The 20,411-nt window shown below is 34.7% G+C and overlaps 1 protein-coding gene across 1 annotated transcript in view; it reads right to left on the bottom strand.

Moving 5' to 3' along the window:
- LOC133190576 (zinc finger SWIM domain-containing protein 6-like) overlaps positions 1 to 20,411 on the bottom strand; it is a 71,417-nt gene that overhangs the window by 36,776 nt on the left and 14,230 nt on the right. Inside the window, exons 2-11 of the mRNA XM_061326277.1 lie at positions 19,844 to 19,937; positions 13,710 to 13,837; positions 13,294 to 13,437; positions 8,080 to 8,228; positions 7,627 to 7,777; positions 6,753 to 6,914; positions 6,202 to 6,333; positions 3,478 to 3,624; positions 3,238 to 3,381; positions 1,213 to 1,347 (exon numbers count right to left, since the gene is read on the bottom strand). Coding sequence (XP_061182261.1) covers positions 1,213 to 1,347; positions 3,238 to 3,381; positions 3,478 to 3,624; positions 6,202 to 6,333; positions 6,753 to 6,914; positions 7,627 to 7,777; positions 8,080 to 8,228; positions 13,294 to 13,437; positions 13,710 to 13,837; positions 19,844 to 19,937 — 1,386 coding nt within the window. The remainder of the gene's footprint in view (positions 1 to 1,212; positions 1,348 to 3,237; positions 3,382 to 3,477; positions 3,625 to 6,201; positions 6,334 to 6,752; positions 6,915 to 7,626; positions 7,778 to 8,079; positions 8,229 to 13,293; positions 13,438 to 13,709; positions 13,838 to 19,843; positions 19,938 to 20,411) is intronic.

The following is a 20,411-nucleotide window of genomic DNA, read 5'->3' as shown; positions in this document are numbered from 1 at the left end:
GATGGAGTTATAAAATTTAGTGGCAGATTTTGTGCAATTTAAGGTTCAATCAAAACATGGCCAGTGCAAAACAATACTTGAAACACCATTTATTTCACTAAATTCCTCAACACTTGGTCTGAATGTATTTCAAAGAGGAATAGCTGTGCACCTATTGTTTTAATTTCTCTGAAATGTATTGAGCGTTGATTTTTATGTGTGCTGTAGAGGAGGAAATGATTAGCTCCAGCAGTTTATTTTTTTTAAGGACCTGTTACATTTTGATGAAAAGCAATTTAAGCCAACCAAACAGTGGTGAAACATGATCATAATTTGACTTGTTATGTTTAAAAAAGAGAACAATGTAAATACAAATACAATTTCTTTTCAATGAAATACTTCAGACAGCCTGCACAGCTACAGAAGTGTAGAGATATGAGTACAGGAAAAGAAACATTTACATAATAGATTGTACAGCTGTTCAATTCTACATAATTGTACCAAGAAAGAAGACTGTACTACATGTACTATAAATCTATAGATAAGCATATACAAACCTGACTGCACAGTTAAATTAACAAGGTCAACAGAAAATGTTATCACAAACTTGACAATACAGCATTAGAAACGTAATAAAAGAAAATAATTTACAAACCAGGCTTGAAATGTACTCTTAAACCTACTCATAGAGCTTTGAAAGACTACATTATATAAATGCAACCTTCAACTGGCATTTCAACATCTTTAAATAAGTACATGTACTTACAAACCAAACCCTACCTCTACTACTTTAAAAATCAACAGAAATAAGTCAATAGATCAGACTGGAGAACCACCACTGGCCTACACTACAACACTTGTCCAGCAAAAAGTTTACAGAGATGCCAGGTTGGTCAGAATCACACAAAAATCTACGGAAATATGCTTGAAAACCAGGCTAAACTACTAAATTGTATTACAGAACAGTTGTATGTCCCCAGTTTTCCAAATTGTATGTTTGTTAATTGTAGTGTGTAGATATTTTATTTGCTTGTGTTGTATATAATAAATTAGTTAACTTAAGCAATATCTTGTTTTGTATCAGTGTCAGCAGTCAAGATCAATGCATTTCTGACAGCTATATTATGAACAATAACTAGTCTATAAATTGTATAGCAAAGTAAATACAAACATTACTAATAACTGACAAAATGTTTAGAGACAATACTCTAAAGCTGTCATAAGTTTACTTACAAATTAGGGCTATTTCTAAAGCCATGGTGAGATACGACTCGCTTCGGTCCTTGCTGTTTGGGATGGGAACATGGTGATATCGAGGAGGTATACAACTGGGATTGTCACCAGAAAACAGTCGACCACTTAGGCTATCTAAATAAATCAGGAATAGTTTTATTAACATGGATTGATCTACAATAGCAGCTTCAGCATCAGATTTTTAATGATTCCTAGTACTGTGGATTCATTTTAATTTGTGGGGGTCAATGTTCATGGGCAAGCAAAATTTTACTTGTTTGTTGGGACATAATTTCGTGGGTTACTTGTTTATATGAGATTCAATGAATCAATATGTTTACAAAATTAACGTTTGTGGGATTGTAAATTCATTGGTAAGGGTGACCCACAAAATTCACGAACATTGGTCCCCCATGAACAATGACGATTCTATAGTAATTTACTCAATCATTTGTGAATTTCTCAGGATATACAAAGGTTGATTTTTTCATTTAGGAAAAAAAAAATTTCTTCCTTCTTTTACTTCCAATTTCAATTTTCACAATTATTTAATATGAATTTATAACTATACAATATTCATGAAGCCTTGAAGTTCTACACAATTTACAAGAAAAAAAATTCTCTGTATTAAATAAGGATATTATAACAAATTAGAAGTATCTGATAAAACTTGACCAGTTTGAATTACAATAAATTAAAAAGAAGCATCTGAACTTGTACCATTTCTTTTGAGAGTTTCAAATATTACAGAATTACGTATTTCGATGTTTTCTCATGTCTTACAAGGTTTTGTTCAAACAATAATAAAAGAGAAGGAGGAGGAGAATTTTGATAGAATTTGACAGATGTCTTTTAATAACTGTGTCAACAACACCTCATGAAAATACATAATTCTGATGTATTCTACCTGTGTATCATGATTTGTATGGTTTATTGCATATAGGTCAAGACATAATATTTGGAAATAAAAGGCTCATAGACCACAATGCTCACCTGAGTCAATTAGCCATGATGTTCTTCATCAGCAATTTTTTTCCCCTGTATATACCTATGTAAAACTCTAATCACATATTGTGGCCCCACCCTACCCTGGAGGTCATGATTTGAACAAACTTAAATCTACACTACCTGAGAATGCTTCCACATTGATATGGCTGTGCTGTTCTTGAGAAAAAGATTTTCCCTATGTACTGTATTACTGTGTATAACTTTGATCCAACCCAACATCCTAGGGTCATGATATGAACAAACATAAATCTATCGTCTATGGACAGATCCTAATTAATATCCCCCACTCTTATACCCTGTTCACACGGAGAGTTTAATTCGAACTAAACTAAGTTACTGCGAATTAAAACTGAACTGCGTTCACACGGGGAATTTAATGCGAATTAGTTTAATTCGCATTAATTTACTGCGCATTAAATTACTTCACATTAGCTTCGTGTGAACGCTAAGAGAAGCTAATTCGAATTAAATTTTGATGCATGCGTAATGGCAAAATTAAGTCACATGCCACATGTCGGTGGTCAGATATAGGTACTTCTGCTATTTTTTTAGTGAAAACAAAGGAAAATTATGTTAATCACTGAAATGTGTACAGACACCATGACATTATGTCATATGGATCTGCTCTGCATAAAGTGACGTGATTTAAAAATGACGTCATAATAGTCTTGCTGAATAGCTTACTGTAGAAATAAAATATTAATTTGCATTAGTTTACTTCGCATTAGCTGTCCTGTGAACGCAATTTAATTCGCATTAGTTTACTTCGCATTAATTTACTTTGAATTAAACTCTCCATGTGAACAGGGCATTAGTGAAAGCAAGGGACAAATATGTGGAAATTTTACACAAACACACAACAGATGAAGGACAGACAGGCAAAAAATCTTTGATCCAAAAAACTCACAAAAATTTACGGAAGTATAATTTCATCTTTTCTTTATAAATAATAAAAAAAAAATCTGAATTCATGAGTAAATGAATCCTTACACTTTTCCCTCAAATTTGAATTCTTACCTGCTTGAGAAGTATCCTCTGTGTCTATGGAAGCTTCAGTAAGGCTGTCATACAGAACACCTACAGGGTCCAGGGCATGCCCAATCCAGCCTTCCATGTTGTTCCTGACCTTGTGTGTACAGCCTTTGCTTGTACTAGGCATATCTATAATTGTCATCATCAGTATTTGATATTTATTTTCTTTAATTTGTTTTATTGAAGAGACATTACCAAAGCAAGTAAATGTTAGTAACTTAGTACCTTCATTTTGACATCTGCACCATTCCTGATTTACCCTCTGCTGATGTTTAAGAGATCGCACAATAGCTACAGCTAGTCGTAAGGACTCTTTAACATAACCATGTGAGCGCAAGGCATCAACTCGAGCACAAGCAGTTGGGAAGTGTTCTATAAAAAAAAGTCTTAAATTGTCATTTTTACTCATCCAAGCAACTTGACCTTTTAAGCACCTTCACCCCTTTTTTTCAAATTAATCACACCTTCTTATGATTCCATAAACTGGTATATCACATTAAATACATTATTTTTGAATTTGTAACAATGCCATATTCTATACTTTTTCACTTATACTGTACAACTTCCCTTTGAGTTCAACATTTTGGATTCTGGCACAAAATGTCATTTTCAATGTGAAGTCATGTTTTCATATGAATTTATCTAATCTATGCATGCTTTTTTTCAGAGACCAAGACCTACTAGTAATCATGATTCTTTTGTTGCTCTATTAGGTAGAGGTCAACTTCTGTCTCTCAACATCAGATATGTCAACAACCTGCAATATGTCAATGTCCATTCGTGGTCCTAGCAGTATTTACTATGATCATATAAATGATTTGCAAAAAATTGGATATGCTGACCTTGGTAATGTCGCCTACCTTGCTTATCTCAAATCATCTCAACAGTCCCAAAGTAAAATTTACCTGTTATATGTCGTCATCAGTTCAATTTTCTGCTCTGGTAAACCAGTTTGCCAGACAGTCACTAGTCATTCACCAACAACTCTGTGTATCTCAACATCGCAAGAAATTCAAACCTATGTTTTGACTGTGCACTGCCTACTTTATTCTATAGACCGTGTTTGTAAATAAAGCTTCAGTACCCTCGAACATCTATGACATGTTAATTGTTACAACAGCTTAGGTAATATCATTGATAAATCCACTTATACAGACCTGTATTTATCATATGCTATATTGAAGCCTTTCAAAATGGCAACTTTATTACAATGAGTAACAAAACAATGAATCCAATTCAAATATGTTAGAAAGTGAACGATTTATTCTGTGATATTTTGTGGTAAAAATGCATCCCAATCAACGACACATTCAAACTGTGATTAATTAAAAAAGCTGTGGTTCATACATATGTAACATCACTGCATTAGTTCAAGTACACAAATTTGTTTTTGAATGAGTTTTCTTTCTAAAATAAAAGAAGAAATATTCATTTGGTTTAATTTTTTTACGTGTCAAGGGGTGCGGACTTTGAAAATTTGAAGATTAAACAGCACATTTCCTGTTCTGATAAAAAGCAAATATTACATGCAGAATGCCTGATGGAAAACATTCTATAAAGTCAGAAAGCTTTTGATATGGAGAAAGAATAAGATTTATATGTTTTCAATTTCTTCTCAGATTTTTTATAAACAAAAATAGGAATTGTTGAAATTTAGCCAAATTACTGACTACTGAATTCATGTACGTAATAAACAAGGCCTTTTCATTGTTTCGCTTTGCAATGAAATACAGGACGCTTATTCTCATCTCTGATATTTTGACACCCAATACATGTCGACAATTTCCGATAGTTGTGGCGATGTCAAGATACTGAAGTTTACCTGTAAGTTTATTCAGTAAAGCTTTGATAGTGTCCCATGTGATGTCACCATATCATGTGACTTAAAGACTCTATAAATGGCACAATGGAATCCTAATGTCAAAGGGTTCTCAGTTTATGGCCTAAACTATATTTTGATGTAAAAGATTGACCTTTACTTTATAAATGGGTCAAGGTCAAAAAGTCTCCCCACGTTCATAATTTGAAGTCTTTTTAAATTTCAAAGTGTTCTCAAGTTACAGTCTGGACAAAATTTGGTTGAAGATTGACTGACTGATTGATTGTATGTTGTTTTACGTTCCATGTGAGAATTTTTACTCACATTGAGATATACCAGTGAAGGGCTTCAAATTTAGACTCTTACTTGGCACTCATGGCCATTGAGCAGTGAGGGATCTTTATCGTGCCAATGCCTGCCATGACACAGGGTCTCAGTTTTTAAGGTCTCATCCCAAGGACCCGCAACTTTCACTTCAAAGTGCCAAGCGCTTGGCGAAGGAACAGTTGCTACCTATTTTTTATTGAGGTCAGTTGTGGCCGAGATTCGAACTCACGACCTTCTGATCATGGAGCGAGCGTTCTACAGACTGAGATACCGTGAAGGTTTGGTTGAAGAAGAAAACTAACAAAAACAATGTCTCCCCTTTGAAGGGAGCTTCTTGCCTTCTAGCAACATTGAAGGGGGCAAAAATGGAATGGGGCAAAAATTTCCCTGTATACAGTATTTTAATTCTTGGACCAAGGGCTGCAATAATAATGAAATTCTTATTTGAATGTAAATTACAACAGTTTTTTTTTTTTTGGGGGGGGGGGGGTCTTTTGTTTGTTTTTGTTTTATTAGGACAACTCCTTAACATGTTAAATTACCAATCGCTTTAATATGTATATCACTTGATATTTGTGTATGCATGTATGGAGAAAGTGCCTGTTGCCTATTCCACAGATTTATGGGTGAGTACCTTCCTTTCAAGTTTTACATATATAATTGTCAGTAAACATCACACACGTCCCTTTGTGACCTTAATCTTAGCAGTTTAAATCTAATACACTACAGCAATAACAAAACTTAATAATTATATTAATCACAGTGTTTTCCCCCAACTAGTTCAGTCTCATTTTGATACTTACCATGCCACATAGGACAGTCTGGATAAGCAGGGTCCTGTCTTAGGATCAGTTTTAAATGAGAGTCATGCCACTTCAACTTACTGGCTTCCAATGCCCTATGGAAAATGGTTCGTGGTTTACGGGAAAAGGGGGCTACAGATATAATCAGAAATCCAGGTTTATTCATGATTTATCAATTTATTTAAGAAATACAACAAAAAAATCAGTAAGTTCATCCCTTCATTCTGCAAGTATTTAAGTTTACAACTTATAAACAAATTAGGAAAACTGAGACACAAAGTCCTTTAAAAAAGCCCTCAAAAAACCTTGTTATCTCAAACTTGGCGGGACTGATAAAAGCTTTGAGATGCCCAAAGATTTGAGATATTGAGGTTAAAATACATCAAGAAATAGTAGCTGGGACTTCCAATTCACTTAAATATCCATAGTATTCCAGATATTGATGTTTGAGATACTGAAGTTCATGCAGCTGTATCTATTAACATTGCAAAAGCAAATTTCAAGTATCAATGGCAATTCAAAGCTGTGATACATCTTTCAGGAAAACTTACAGCTACTGTCATTGCTGTTGAGGAGGAGATCAACATTGAGGACATCTGGATCCTCTAGAGGACACACATTACAGGAGGACCACTGGTCCAGTAGGCTCTGCCAATAGGAACGCTCACTACTAGAGCAGTTGGGATTCAGCACCACACACACCCATAATGCACCTAGAAACATTAATAGGCTTACTTACCTATACATTCCAATATTTCATCTATCATGAAATTATTTTTTTTAGCATAATTATTCAGAACAAGATGTATTTGTAACCATTTCTAATTAACTACAATGAATTGATGGGGTTGTCACAAATTACAAAACAAAAACATAAAACTGTAAAAGTGGATGGGCCTACTGCATATGTGGTTGAAAAGTTTCCCTTTTATTTAGCAGAAACATGCCACATATGCCTTATACTAAATATATGAATGTACCTACCTCGTTGTAATAATATTAAAGGACTATTCATGAGAAATCTTGGTGCCCTCTCAATAATACAACTATTTGTTAACGCACACATAAAATTCAGTTTACATCAATAGTCATGAATTCGAGCTGTAAACTGCACTAGTCTATATAATTACCAATTAATGTCCTGTGATTTCTTCAGAAAAATGGGTGACTTAATCTGATGAGGAAATATTATTGCTTTCATATATATCCAAAACTCTACCAAATATAGTGTCTTAGGTCTTTGGTTCAAAAGTTATAAGGAAGGTTAATACAGAATGATAGTCAGACTGGACAAAAACAATATACCCCCTGAATCTTTGATCTTGAGGCAAAAAAAAAATAGTTTAATCAGTTTTTCTTTTATAGTATCATGCTTTACACAATTAGTTCTGATAAATATTATTCTATTGAATAATAAAATCTGACCTAATTCGTCCCATAGTTGTCTGCACTTGTCAGACATTGGTTGTTGTTGAGACTTCCACACAACAAGACGAGGGTCTGCAAGGAACTGCTCAGTAATCAGAGTTAACATTCTAGCACCATTGGAATCTCGAGCACGCAACATTTCACGAACCTGAGAGATATTTTCGAGTTTAGCAGGATTCAAAATGCATATTTTCAAAGAACTGAAATGTTTCAATTAAACATACATGTAGCTGACACATGGCATTTAAATGTTTAAAGTACTATAATTTACTATTTTACATTTATAATGTTCTTTCTAACTTTTTAATATACACTTTTCAAAATATTTTTCACCTTTATCAAAAAAAAAAAAAAACCCAACTATGCCTAACTCATGTAAAGCAAGAGCTAGAAGCTCCTAGAACTGAGATCTAGTGAGTACATATACGTATATGCAACGTACACAATTACCTTGGCAAACATAAATGTAAGCTGGTTGGCCATGTTAAGATAGCCCCCCTGGGATAAGTAGCACCGGACAGTTTCTCTGACCTGATCTTCATCAAGATGCCAGCTATTGTCATCATCCACCGAGGCACCAGCAGTGGGGTCAGGAGCACCTACAATCAGACAGGTATTAAGTGGGTGTGGCACATGGGATAACAATTTGACCAGTAGAAAGTAACGTAATTTGTCCATTGACCTTGACCTTTAATTTATGATACTAATTCAGGTTATGACATACTTTACCTTAAAGTCCCTTGTCTGATTGAGACACATATTTTTCTTATACAATAAATGGACATGTATATGTACATGTATACTTAAAATATATATAAAAATAAATCATGTTTTTTTGGTTAACAACTATATTTATAAGAGAAAGCTCAGTCATAAACCATGTTGACAAAACATACAGGCTATGGACATGTGACTTCCATAAGCTAAACAAACCCCAAGATGAGAAACACATGAAATTACCATTTGAGATATTTTATATCGTGTTCTGAATTGCAAGTTTAGCCCTGACGATTCCCCCAGGTACTTCCCTGTGTGCTTTCCTATATAAATATGCCCTTTCGGTCTTATTTCCAGCGGGTTTTTTTTCAGATATTTTGGACTACCATGTATTCGTTTGACTTCTAATGTTCAAATTTGTTTACAAAGCCACTGTGCACGCGCAAGCTTTGCATTCTCTCTTTTTTTGTGTGACCCAACAAAATTTACTTTTTTGAAATTTAATATATTAATATCTTTTAAAAAACACTGACGCTGAAAATATAATTTTACAAAAGTGGAAACTTTCTATGGAGAATTATTTTTCACAAACAACCAGAAATATTTTTAAACATAACAATTGGATGAATTAAAGCGACTTTAAGGTCATAATCAACTTTATGCTCAAGTCTAGCTTCATTACAAAGGAACTAGAAAAAGCTACATCTCAGATATGATTTCAGTGGTGATATTTGATCAATGTCCTTATATATGGCATGACATCATCACATACAAATTTGAATTTATTCAGACAAGAAATTGTTCTGAAATTAAACCCATATACAACTTTGTACCAGACAGGAAGACAGTACATTTTTTCCAGTTCATAAAAGTAAGGGGGTGGGTTACAATGCACTATTTACATTAGTTAAACTGTAACTGAGTAAAGAGCCTGAAGGTAGGGCTATGAATTTTACAATTCAGGTAGAATGAGGGTTCATTGTTTGTTATAATCATGCCAACTGATGGTCTTGGCCACACCCCCATCTACATTACCTGAGGATGCTTCCATGTAAATATGACCAATCACGGCTTTGCTGTTCTTGAGAAGAAGATTTTTAAAGATTTTTCCTATATATTCCTATGTAAAACTTTGATCGCCCATTGTGGCCCCACCTGACCCCCAGGGGTCATGATTTGAACAAACTTGAATCTACAGTACCTGAGGATGCTACCATGTAAATATGACCAATCATGGCTTTGCTGTTCTTGAGAAGAAGATTTTTAAAGATTTTTCCTATATATTCCTATGTAAAACTTTGATTGCCCATTGTGGCCCCACCCGACCCCCAGGGGTCATGATTTGAACAAACTTGAATCTACACTACCTGAGGATGTTTCCACATAAGTTTCATATTTTCAAGCACAGTGGTTCTTGAGAAGAAGATTTTTTAATGATGCCATTAATTTTTCACAAATTCATAATTATCTCCCCTTGGAAGAAGGCGTGGCCCTTCATTTGAACAAACTTGAATCCCCCTTACCCAAGGATACTTTGTGGCAAGTTTGGTTGAAAATGGCCCAGTGGTTCTGGAGAAGAAGTCGAAAATGTGAAAAGTTTACAGACGGACAGACGGACAGACAGACAGACAGACAGATGGACTACAGACAAAATGTGATCAGAAAAGCTCACTTGAGCCTTCGGCTCAGGTGAGCTAAAAATGATATCCTTTTTAAAACAAAAAGTTGTAAGTTTCCATGTCTTTATGGAGAAGTCATTGTACCACTGAAACCTTCACTTGTACTCCTTCAAACAAAGCCTTATTATGGACATTGTATCAATATGCATAATTGAATTTCCTTGCATACAATTTCATTGATTGAATCTCCATCACAAGTAACTTTAGATCACAATTTGAAAGAAAATGGCTGTGTACATCAAACAAAAGGCCCATGGGCCACAGCGCTCACCTGAGTAACTTTGGCCTTGCTGTTTTTCACCTGATTTCTCTCACCCCCCCCCCCCAAGTACTTATTGTGGCCCTGCCTTACCCCCGGGGGTCATGATTTGAACAATTTAGAATCTACATTACCCCAGAATGCTTCCACATAAGTTTCAGCTTCTCTGACCCAGTGGTTCTTGAGTAGAAGATTTTTAAAGATTTTTCCTATATATTTCAATGTAAAACTTGGATTCCCTATTGTGGCCCCATGATTTGAACAATTTAGAATCTACACTACCCCAGGATGCTTCCACATAAGTTTCAGCCTTTCTGGCCCAGTGGTTCTTGAGAAGAAGATTTTTAAAGATTTTTACTATATATTTCAATTTAAAACTTGGATTCCCTATTGTGGCCCCGCCCTACCCCCGGGGGTCATGATTTGAACAATTTAGATTCTACACTACCCCAGGATGCTTCCACATAAGTTTCAGCCTTTCTGGCCCAGTGGTTCTTGAGAAGAAGATTTTTAAAGATTTTTACTACATATTTCAATGTAAAACTTGGATTCCCTATTGTGGCCCTGCCCTACCCCTGGGGGTCATGATTTGAACAATTTAGAATCTACACTACCCCAGGATTCTTCCACCTAAGTTTCAGCCTTTTTGGCCCAGTGGTTCTTGAGAAGAAGATTTTTTAATGACCCCACCCAATTTTTGTATTATTATTGATTATCTCCCCTTTGGTGGGGACTTGGCCCTTCATTTTTACAATTTAAACTCCCCTTCACTCAAGAATGCTTTGTACCAAGTTTGGTTAAAATCGGCCTAGTGGTTCTTGAGAAGAAGTCAAAAATGTGAAAAGTTTACAGAGGGACAGACAGACGGAAGGACGGACAGATGACGGACAACCGGTGATCAGAAAAGCTCACTTGAGCTTTCAGCTCAGGTGAGCTAAAAAGGTAAGAATTATCATGATATATTAAAAATCAAAAGCCTGAAAGGCTTCAATGACGTCGAAGAAGAAAAACAATTTCAAAAGATCATTTTGAATTTGAAGGTAGCAATAAGTCAAGTGAGTGACTCAGGAGACATAATAAAAAAATAGTTTAAACAAAATATCACAATTACAGTCTGGGGCCTTATGTCATGGTCCGAATGGAGCAGGGTTCGAATTGACCAGACACCGTCGAACATGTTCATGCTAAATTCTTTTCAGTCAGTTGAAGAACTATGAAGGATTTCGTGAATTTATATAATATTTTTTTCTAATTGCCAATGTCAAAGCATTGTATTAGTGATTGCATCTAAACTACAACCAAGCCTCTAGTCTGTTAAAATTACGATCGAGTTACGATCGGGCGTGGTATACGGTATACTGGGAAATGGAGGAAATGGAGAAATACAGCAATACTGGTCAATATCATCGGTTTTTAGGATAGAGTTGGTTAGAAGATTGTATAAGTAAAGCTAAGATTTAGAAATTCAATCTTTTTAGTCTTGAAGTATTCGTGTTTATGTAATTTTGTGATTATTTTACCTCCTGTTGTGTTGTTTTACGGTTATCGTTCCGAAATGTTATTCATGTCATTCAACGCACCTTTTCTATAGAAATTCATCCGCAACAACCATCACGTTTTTCTTGTGTGAGAATAAAATATAATATTGTTGTTTTGCAATAGAATTAATTGCGGATATAATTGATGCAATTTTATTTTCAAGCTATTATTCATTTTGAGCGTTTTCAAAGAAATTGGTTTATACTTATTGCTATTTTCTATTGCGGATGCATCGACTGACACATTCGGTCGCGTACATATCCGGTCGCGATTTCAACTGGGCGCTTGCTAGATGACGTTCGAGCTCCAAGAGCTCGACGTCATAAAAATACCCCCCTAGGCGTTAGATATCTTATGGCTGAATAATTCATTGGTCTCTTCCATAAAACTTTGACTGATTTTAGTTAAAAGCCTTAAAGTTCTAAGACCAATATTTTTGTATTGAATTCTTCAATAATTTTAGAGAATTTTAGAGATTAAAACTTGGCAACATAAATGATGTATACTTTAACGTAGTACAAAACACCCATGAACTCATTTCTTATAAGTATACTAGAAAAAAAGAATATAAATATCACTATAATGTCAATAATTAATAAGTTGTGACATGTTTCTTGTCATATTTTGTTTAAAAAAAATTAAGAGAATCCTATATATTTGTCATTCGAGAGCCTACATTTTAGTATGTGTTCATGCCATCTACATGCAATATGACAGTGTTATTTAATGCACAGCAACTTTTGATCCAACTTTAGTAAAGACCTGATATTTGGACATATTTATGAGGAGTCTCGATGCTTTATAAACAATAAAGGTCAAGGTCATATTTAGAGGTCAAAGGTCAAATATTGTGATCTACCGATTCTTTTAATTTTTGCATTGGATATTTTTTTTTAGATCGGCAAAATATCTGAAACTGTAGGTTCAATGTTCCTCATTTTGACACATTTTAATCTGAGTTCTATTTCAATCATTCTGTTGATTTTTTGTAAAAATTTAATTAAAATTTTTTTCTTAAGAGAACTTAAGGTGTAACATATTTACATGTGAATTTTCAATTCCTGGGCTATGTATATTTTAATTTTTTATCACATTTTACTCAAATTTACCAGTATCAATATAATTTACTGAAATTTAGTTACAGAAAGGTTGCATTTATAAAAAGTATCACTCAAATTTGCAATAGATCAATCGGTAATTTTTAAAAAATGCATATTCTGAAGTGCAATGTCTGATTTCACAATCTTCTTACAGGGGGCCGATAGGCCATATTTCAAGCTATGTGGGAAAAAATTGTGCAGTTGAATTTCTTTCAAATTACTTACAAAAAGAGATTTTGTATCCTAGAACAAAATTTCAAAGTTTTAAAAAAATGAATTTGAGGAAAAATTTGGCTTATCTATTGTGTACTACCTTAAGTGATTTAACTGCTGTTGTGGTCTTTTCAACACATTCATCTTTAATTCCTACCTGGTAATAAGTTGATTTCCGATTTTGCACACAGAATTTCATCTGCAATTTTCTGAGATGTTGGCAGGACATCTGTATGGTGCTCAGCTATAAGATACTGAGCAAACTTCTGGAGCTGTTCTCGACTCATTTGTAAAAGAGTTTCTGTAAAGTAAACATAAACTTCAGATTTCAAAAAGCAATGTTCTATTATTAAAGATGGTTCAGACTTTTGTAATTTTGTTGCCCCATGATTGTAACTTTTGTCATTACTTTCTTTTGATGCTGCATTCAATAATGCAAACATTTAATTCTATGCATAACACACTCTTAAGATAAATATTTTTAGGTTACTTTTTATAAAAGAAATAGTTTTAATGAATTCCAAACAGGATGATTTAAAGTGTTTTCCTTAAACATAGAATTGTTCTCTTTACCTGAGATGGGGACTCGAAGTTCAACAGTGTCAGCCCTCCTAATGCGGTATAAGGACAGCGCCACCACATGTTGGCACCAAAAGATATCTTTGTTTCCACATCCACATTTGACAGAGGTAATTTTGCACCTAAAATACAAATCATACAATGATCAATGGGCCACAATGCTCACCTGAGCAACTTTAGTCCTGCTGTTCTTGAAGATTTTTATATTCCCATGAAAAATTGTGACCACATCTCATGGCCCCACCCTCACTCTAAGGGGTCTCTGAATCCACACAACATATGGATGCTTCATATCAACATTACTTAGTGATACAATCATGACCTTGCAGCTATGGAGAAGGAAATTCTTTTCCTGTATACAAGCAATACGTAAAAATTTGATTCTGCATGATTTTAGGCAACTATTACTCGGGGTCCATATTCCATAATTAGAAAAAAAAACCCACACAATTTGGGAATGTTGAAAAATGAATGATTTTTATTGTGGTTCCTGAAAAGATTAAACAAAATTTTTTCTTAAATAGTCTCTTGTAAAACTTTAATCCCCTACTGTGGCCCCATCCTACAACTGGGGGGGCATGATTTGAACAATTTAGAATCTACATTATATTAGGAAGCTTTCACACAAGTTTCAATTTTTCTGGTCCAGTGGTTTTTGAGAAGATTTTTTTTTTTAAACTTCCTATTTAGTAATTTGAAAAAAAAAAACTTTGATCCCTATTGTGGCCCCACTCTACCCGGGGGGGGGGGGGGGGGGGGGGGGGGGGGGGGGCATAATTTGAACAATTTAGAATATACACTACCTCAGGCAGCTTTTATGCAAGTTTCTCTTTTCTGGTCTAGTAGTTTTTGAGAAGATTTTTAAAGATTTTTTCCTCTATATTTTAAAGTATAACTTGGATCCTCTACTGTGGCCCCATCCTACCACCATGGGACAATGATTTGAACAATTTAAAATCTACACTACCTCAAAGTTTTTACACAAGATTCACCTTTTCTGGCCCAGTGGATCTTGAAAAGATTTTTTAAAGATCCCACTTTAATTTTGCCTTTTCTTGATTTCCTATCTTTTGGATTACTAACCTCCTTTACTCAAGGATGCTTTGTGCCAACTTGGGTTAAAATTGGCCCAGCTGTTATTGAGAAGTTGAAAAACATAAAATGTTTACAGATGGATTGACAAATAGATGGATGCCAAACAATATGTGTGATAAGAAAAGTTCACTTGAACTTTCAGCTCAGGTGAGCTAAAAACTGATACTATAATCTGATTTTTATTTTACTATTTTCTTTTCATTATGATTTCTAACAGAAGAATATCTTTCTCAAAACAGGTGTCATCCCTATTTTTTTTTTTTTTTACCTTATCAATGGCCTGATCAAGCTTGTCTTCCAGGTTTGACATTATATGCACTAACCACATGTTTTAGGTCAATATTCTTTATGCATGAAAACTAAGATTAGTGCAAATACATTTATTTTATAAATGAAGATTGTTTGAAAACTAACACAACTGTTCATCATACAGAATTCATTCTCTTCTTGAATTATATTGATATTGATTTTGACAAATGCATGATCTTATTTGTAAAGCAACAATTCCATATCAGTTCTCTGCATGTATTTTTAAGATGTCTCTGATCTGAAGAATCAAACATTTAAGGGGAAATACTCTTTCTGTTTTTCATACTTCCTTTTCATGAATGCTGTGTAGCCTTTTTCAAGTCAGGATTAAAAAATATAAATAAGACGGAAATTCAGCTACACTTAAGTGCTGCCTTAATTTCCTTATGTCCAAATCTCAATTCAGGGAGTAAATGTTGTAAAATCCTGGGAATCTGTTTTATTTTGATTTCATCATATTGTTAGTCCTGATCCCATTACAACGCACACTGAATTCAGCTTTTATTCCGCTGAACTGTTACTGATCAAGGGCAGACAAAATCAATACAAGCAAAACAAGAGATTTATATAATCTCCTGTCACAGGCACATTGTGAAACTTTTGTTCTAAAACAACAAGGGTAAGATAATGTGATATGACAAGTGTCTGATCAGGATTGATCAGAGTAATTATCAAGCAACTTCTGCTGGCCACTGCTTTGTTAATAAGAGGCCCATGTGCCACAATGTTCACCTGAGTAACAATAGCCCTTCTGTTCTTCTTTAGCAGTTCTTTTTTCTATGACATAAAATTTCAATCACATACCATCCCCCCCCCCCCCCCCCTTACCATCGGGGTCATGTATTGAACAAACTTAAATCTACATATCTGACGATGCTTCCATATTATGACTAATCATAGCTTTGCTGTTCTTGAGGAGACAACTTTTATAAAGATATTTCCTATATATGAATTACTTTCATCCCCTGTTGTGCCCCCACCCTATCCCCTGGGGTCATGATTTGTACAAACCTAGATCTATACAATGTAATGAAGCTTTCACATAAGTTTCATCTTTCTGGCTCAGTGGTTCATGAGATTTTTGAAAGATGCCATTAAATTATCACATCACTAATTCTTAATTATCTTCCCTTGAAGGAAGGCGTGGCCCTTCATGTGAACAAACTTGAATCCCCTTCACCCAAGGATGCTTTGCAGCAAATTTGGTAGAAATTAGCCAAATGGTTTTGGAGAAGTCAAAAATGTGATAATTATACAGACAATGCAAAACAGCAGGGTTCAACATTAACTTAAATACCTACTTGTTCATTGACAAGTTGCCGACAAATGTAACTTGTTTGAATGCATTTTTTACTTGTCCAACTTAGCTAGGACAAGAAAGAATAAAAATTGTTTTAACTTTATTATTAACTTTCCAATGTGCAATAAATGTAATCCTCTCTAAATTTGTACCCATAAAAAACTAATGACTAGATGGTACATTTTTATCTGTCATCCACATGGCGCAGTGGTTAGAGCATTTGCTCCAGAGTCACAGCGTAAGGAGTTGATCCTTATGGCACAGGTCTGAATCCCACTGTTGGACGTGGAGACCGATCTTCTGGATGAGACCATATAAACCAAGGTCCTGTGTCGCAGTAAGTGATGGCATGAAAAAGATCCCTCACTGTTCAAAAGGCCGTAAGTGCCAAGTAAAGGTCTAAATTTGCAGCCCTCCATGGCAAGTGGCAAAGTGGCACCCAATATGAGTGTAAAATTCTTGAAGGATGTTAAACAAACAAATAAAACCAATAAATTTTAACAAAACATCGTGCTGATGTGACTTGATACTGTGCTACAAAATGGTCTACATGTACTTGTTCTATTCTCAGTACCCTGGGTATACATTCAATAAAAACCATTGTTTTAATTCATAAATAAGTTGTCAAGTTAAACTCCAACTTTGTAAGGTTCATGACTTAAATGTGTACCTGAGTGACGATTTTTGGTAGGTTCCATTTGCATGCATTCAGTCATTCAAAAATGAACATTAGGTACAATCATTTGTATCTGAAGGACACTATCATTTTAATGATAGAAAAATCTATCTAGTTATTGAAGTTTGCGATTTAAAAAATGAACCACAGCAATTTATGAATTCTGTGGGGATTTTTTTTTTTCAGATTCACAACATTTCCAAATGCTTAAAAAGGTACATGTAACTTGCACTATCTGACAAGTAATAGGACAAGTGTTTGTGGAGATTGAATTGTCCAAACACAAAATGAACTGGATATGACAATCAGACTGAGACAAACATTAAATGTTGAGCCCTGGACAGGCAGAAAAAGGCGCTTGAGCAGGGCTCGACATTAACGCTTGTCCGCTTGTCCAGTACCAGTGAAAAAAAAATATGGACAAGTGAATATTGCTGGGCACTTGTCCGATTGGACAAGTGCATTTTTATGTAAATAAGTCTCTAAATATTTAAAAGAATGACTGTGAAAGTTTACAGGTACTTTAAGACGGAAACAGTACATAAAAACCGAACTTCGATCCCGATATAGATTGCTATGTAATTGAGTACACTCGATCGGGATCGAAGTTCACTAATTGCATACTACTTCAAAGGCATGGAACTGACCAAGTTTGGATTCTGTTTTATGTTGCCAGAGGCCTGTTCAACAGCGCGAACGTTCGCGAGCACTCGCCAACATTTCTGTTGAAAGGATAAGGAATTTAGGCGAGCGCTCACGAACGTTCGCTCTGTTGAACAGGCCTCAGGACAGAAAGTACAGATAAAATTTTGTTTTATTATTTGTTGTATTTATAAATAACATCATGCACATGTAATGGACTTAATTTTTAGTTTTCAGATAACAGTATTAGTTCTTTATTTGAAATTTTTCGGACAAGTGAAGTTTAAGTTCGGACAAGTAAATGTCTTGGTTACTTGTCCGAATGGACAAGTAGGAAAAAAAGTTAATGTCAAGCCCTGTTGAGCCTTTGGCTCTGGTGGTGAGCTAAAAAACATATACAAATTTTATACATGATTCTAATTTGCAGCTGAAATCTTCTCAACTCTGAACATAAAGGATTTCAGCAAGTATTTTAACAATATCTATGAACAGACTTCTAAATGTCTTCAGGAGACTGGATGGTCAACAAATTACCCAGCACATCCACCCAAAATTAAGAAGTATGATTTTCTAGCCAGAAAAAAATATGTTCAAACTACATTAATGCATTTCCCTGAATTTTTAGAGAGATCTCTTTCATGACAAGGAGATAGAGTCTAAAACTGGCCTGAGTACCCAGCCTCTTAATAATCACTGTCCCTAAGTCAGAAGCAAAGAAAATGCAAATTTTATAGAAGTATTTCTGATATCACTACTGGCAATGGAGACACTATAGAAATATACCAAATTAAGTACCTTTTAAATGTTACTACAGTGCTCTTCCTGTGTCAACACATGCTTAAAACCAGAGAAAAACCAAGAGTTGGTACATACAGCTTTACTACTAAGCAATTCATACTCAATTTGTAATATCTAGTTTCAAGTATACAGTACGTTAAAACTGACACAGCCATTACATGGCCATATCCTGCTAGTTTTCGTAACACTTGGATATTGTAACTAAGCTCTTATAACTAATCAGACAAGGAAATTTTCTGTTGATTGTAACATTAAACTTCCTATACAATTAAATATTTCATCAGCTTTCATGTGAGGCACATCTCTAATGTGTGGGTCAAACAACATTATTCAGTTTGTGCAGCATACAAAATTCAGAAAAATTAACCTACATCCATATTCAAAATTATCCCCCCTCTCTCACTTGGTGTATGTGTGGTGGTGGTGGTGGTGGTGGTGGGGGGGGGGGGGGGGGGGGGGCTAACTAAGTAGCATTAATTTAGAGTTTTTAAGTCTAAAGCTATATATGTTCAAATCTTTTACCCTATAATAAAAGGTTCCAAAATCTAAGCCTACATGGTAGACACCTGTGAAACAGCACCAACTGGCACTAAAATTTGTAGTTAAGCTTGATTAAGCTTTTAAACAAATTCATATTATAAAGATCCCAAACAACTATTTTATAGAGTCTTGTGAATGATTTAACTTTCAGTGTTACATTTAAATCAGATTTGGTTTTTATAATCTGAGTCATCCTTGTACTCATTTGAAGGGGATTTACTCAAATTCCATGCAAATGATCAAACTGTTACAGTTGACTGAAATCTAAAGAAGGATACAACATCCAACTGAAAGTCAAACAATTGATATTGTCAGCTTTGTGAACACTGTATACTTAAAAACACTCCTTCACAGGGTTGACAAGCCCCCAAGGGTATTCTAACCAACCACTTTTTGATTACCAATGTATGTTATCAATGGCACTTATAACTGCACAATAATCCCAAGAACAGACTGGTCTGAACTTTTTCATGCATACAAGAACATTGCTCAAAACAGATTCTTCTTTTTTCAATATTTTAAAGTCACAATACCCAAATACACCATGGTCACTTTTTGTTGCCCACACTTAATATGGTCATTCCTTTATAAATTAGTTTCTTTCACCTACAATTGTCCACCTATGCCAATTATTTCTTGGCAAAATGAAGATGACTTTTCAATCAACTGAATCTAACTGTGACTTGACCATCTTCTTTGACAAGGGGGTGCCCAAATATCCAAAAATTAGAGAATGATTGAGTTACTTTCTTCTTGTTATAACCCTACCTGTCAAAGCTGATTGAGACTTGGTAAGGGACATCAGGGTCTGTGGAATACAGGGGGTTAGAGGGCTCTTTCACAGTCCCACTCAAGTGGAAACCTACAAAACAAATCATTATCATAAATCACTAATGTAGTCTAGTATATGTTTTAATATAATATATAATAAAGTATTGCATTTACAAGCATAAAAGCCACTTTGAAACAGGAATGACTTCCTCTTCATATTATCCCATGCATGTTCACCCATAAGTGCTAAGGGGCTTACAAAAAAAGAGGGGTTTATAAGACCTGCCTTGAAGTATACTGGTACACATTTCACACAAGTTTACATTAGTAGGTTTGTAAAAACATAACAACTGTAAGATATATTTTATAATGGTGAATCTGTAATAGCAAACATAAAACTAACCTCTGCTTTGCTTCAAGCTGATGAAAAAGTAATATTTGTGCCAATATTTAAGTCATAGGAGGGGAGGAGGGCATTCACTCTTTACAGAATGAAAAATTATAGGGATGTACCCTAGAACCACATGAATATTCAATGGGGGTGAATTTAATACATATACCTGTA

The sequence above is a fragment of the Saccostrea echinata genome, unplaced genomic scaffold (genome assembly GCF_033153115.1).
Source record: "Saccostrea echinata isolate AGI-Se365-2 ecotype Australia unplaced genomic scaffold, CSIRO_AGI_Sech_v1 ptg000022l, whole genome shotgun sequence".
Taxonomy (NCBI): domain Eukaryota; kingdom Metazoa; phylum Mollusca; class Bivalvia; order Ostreida; family Ostreidae; genus Saccostrea; species Saccostrea echinata.
Note: the sequence above shows the minus strand (reverse complement) of the source record. Positions and strands in the feature narration are given on the sequence as shown.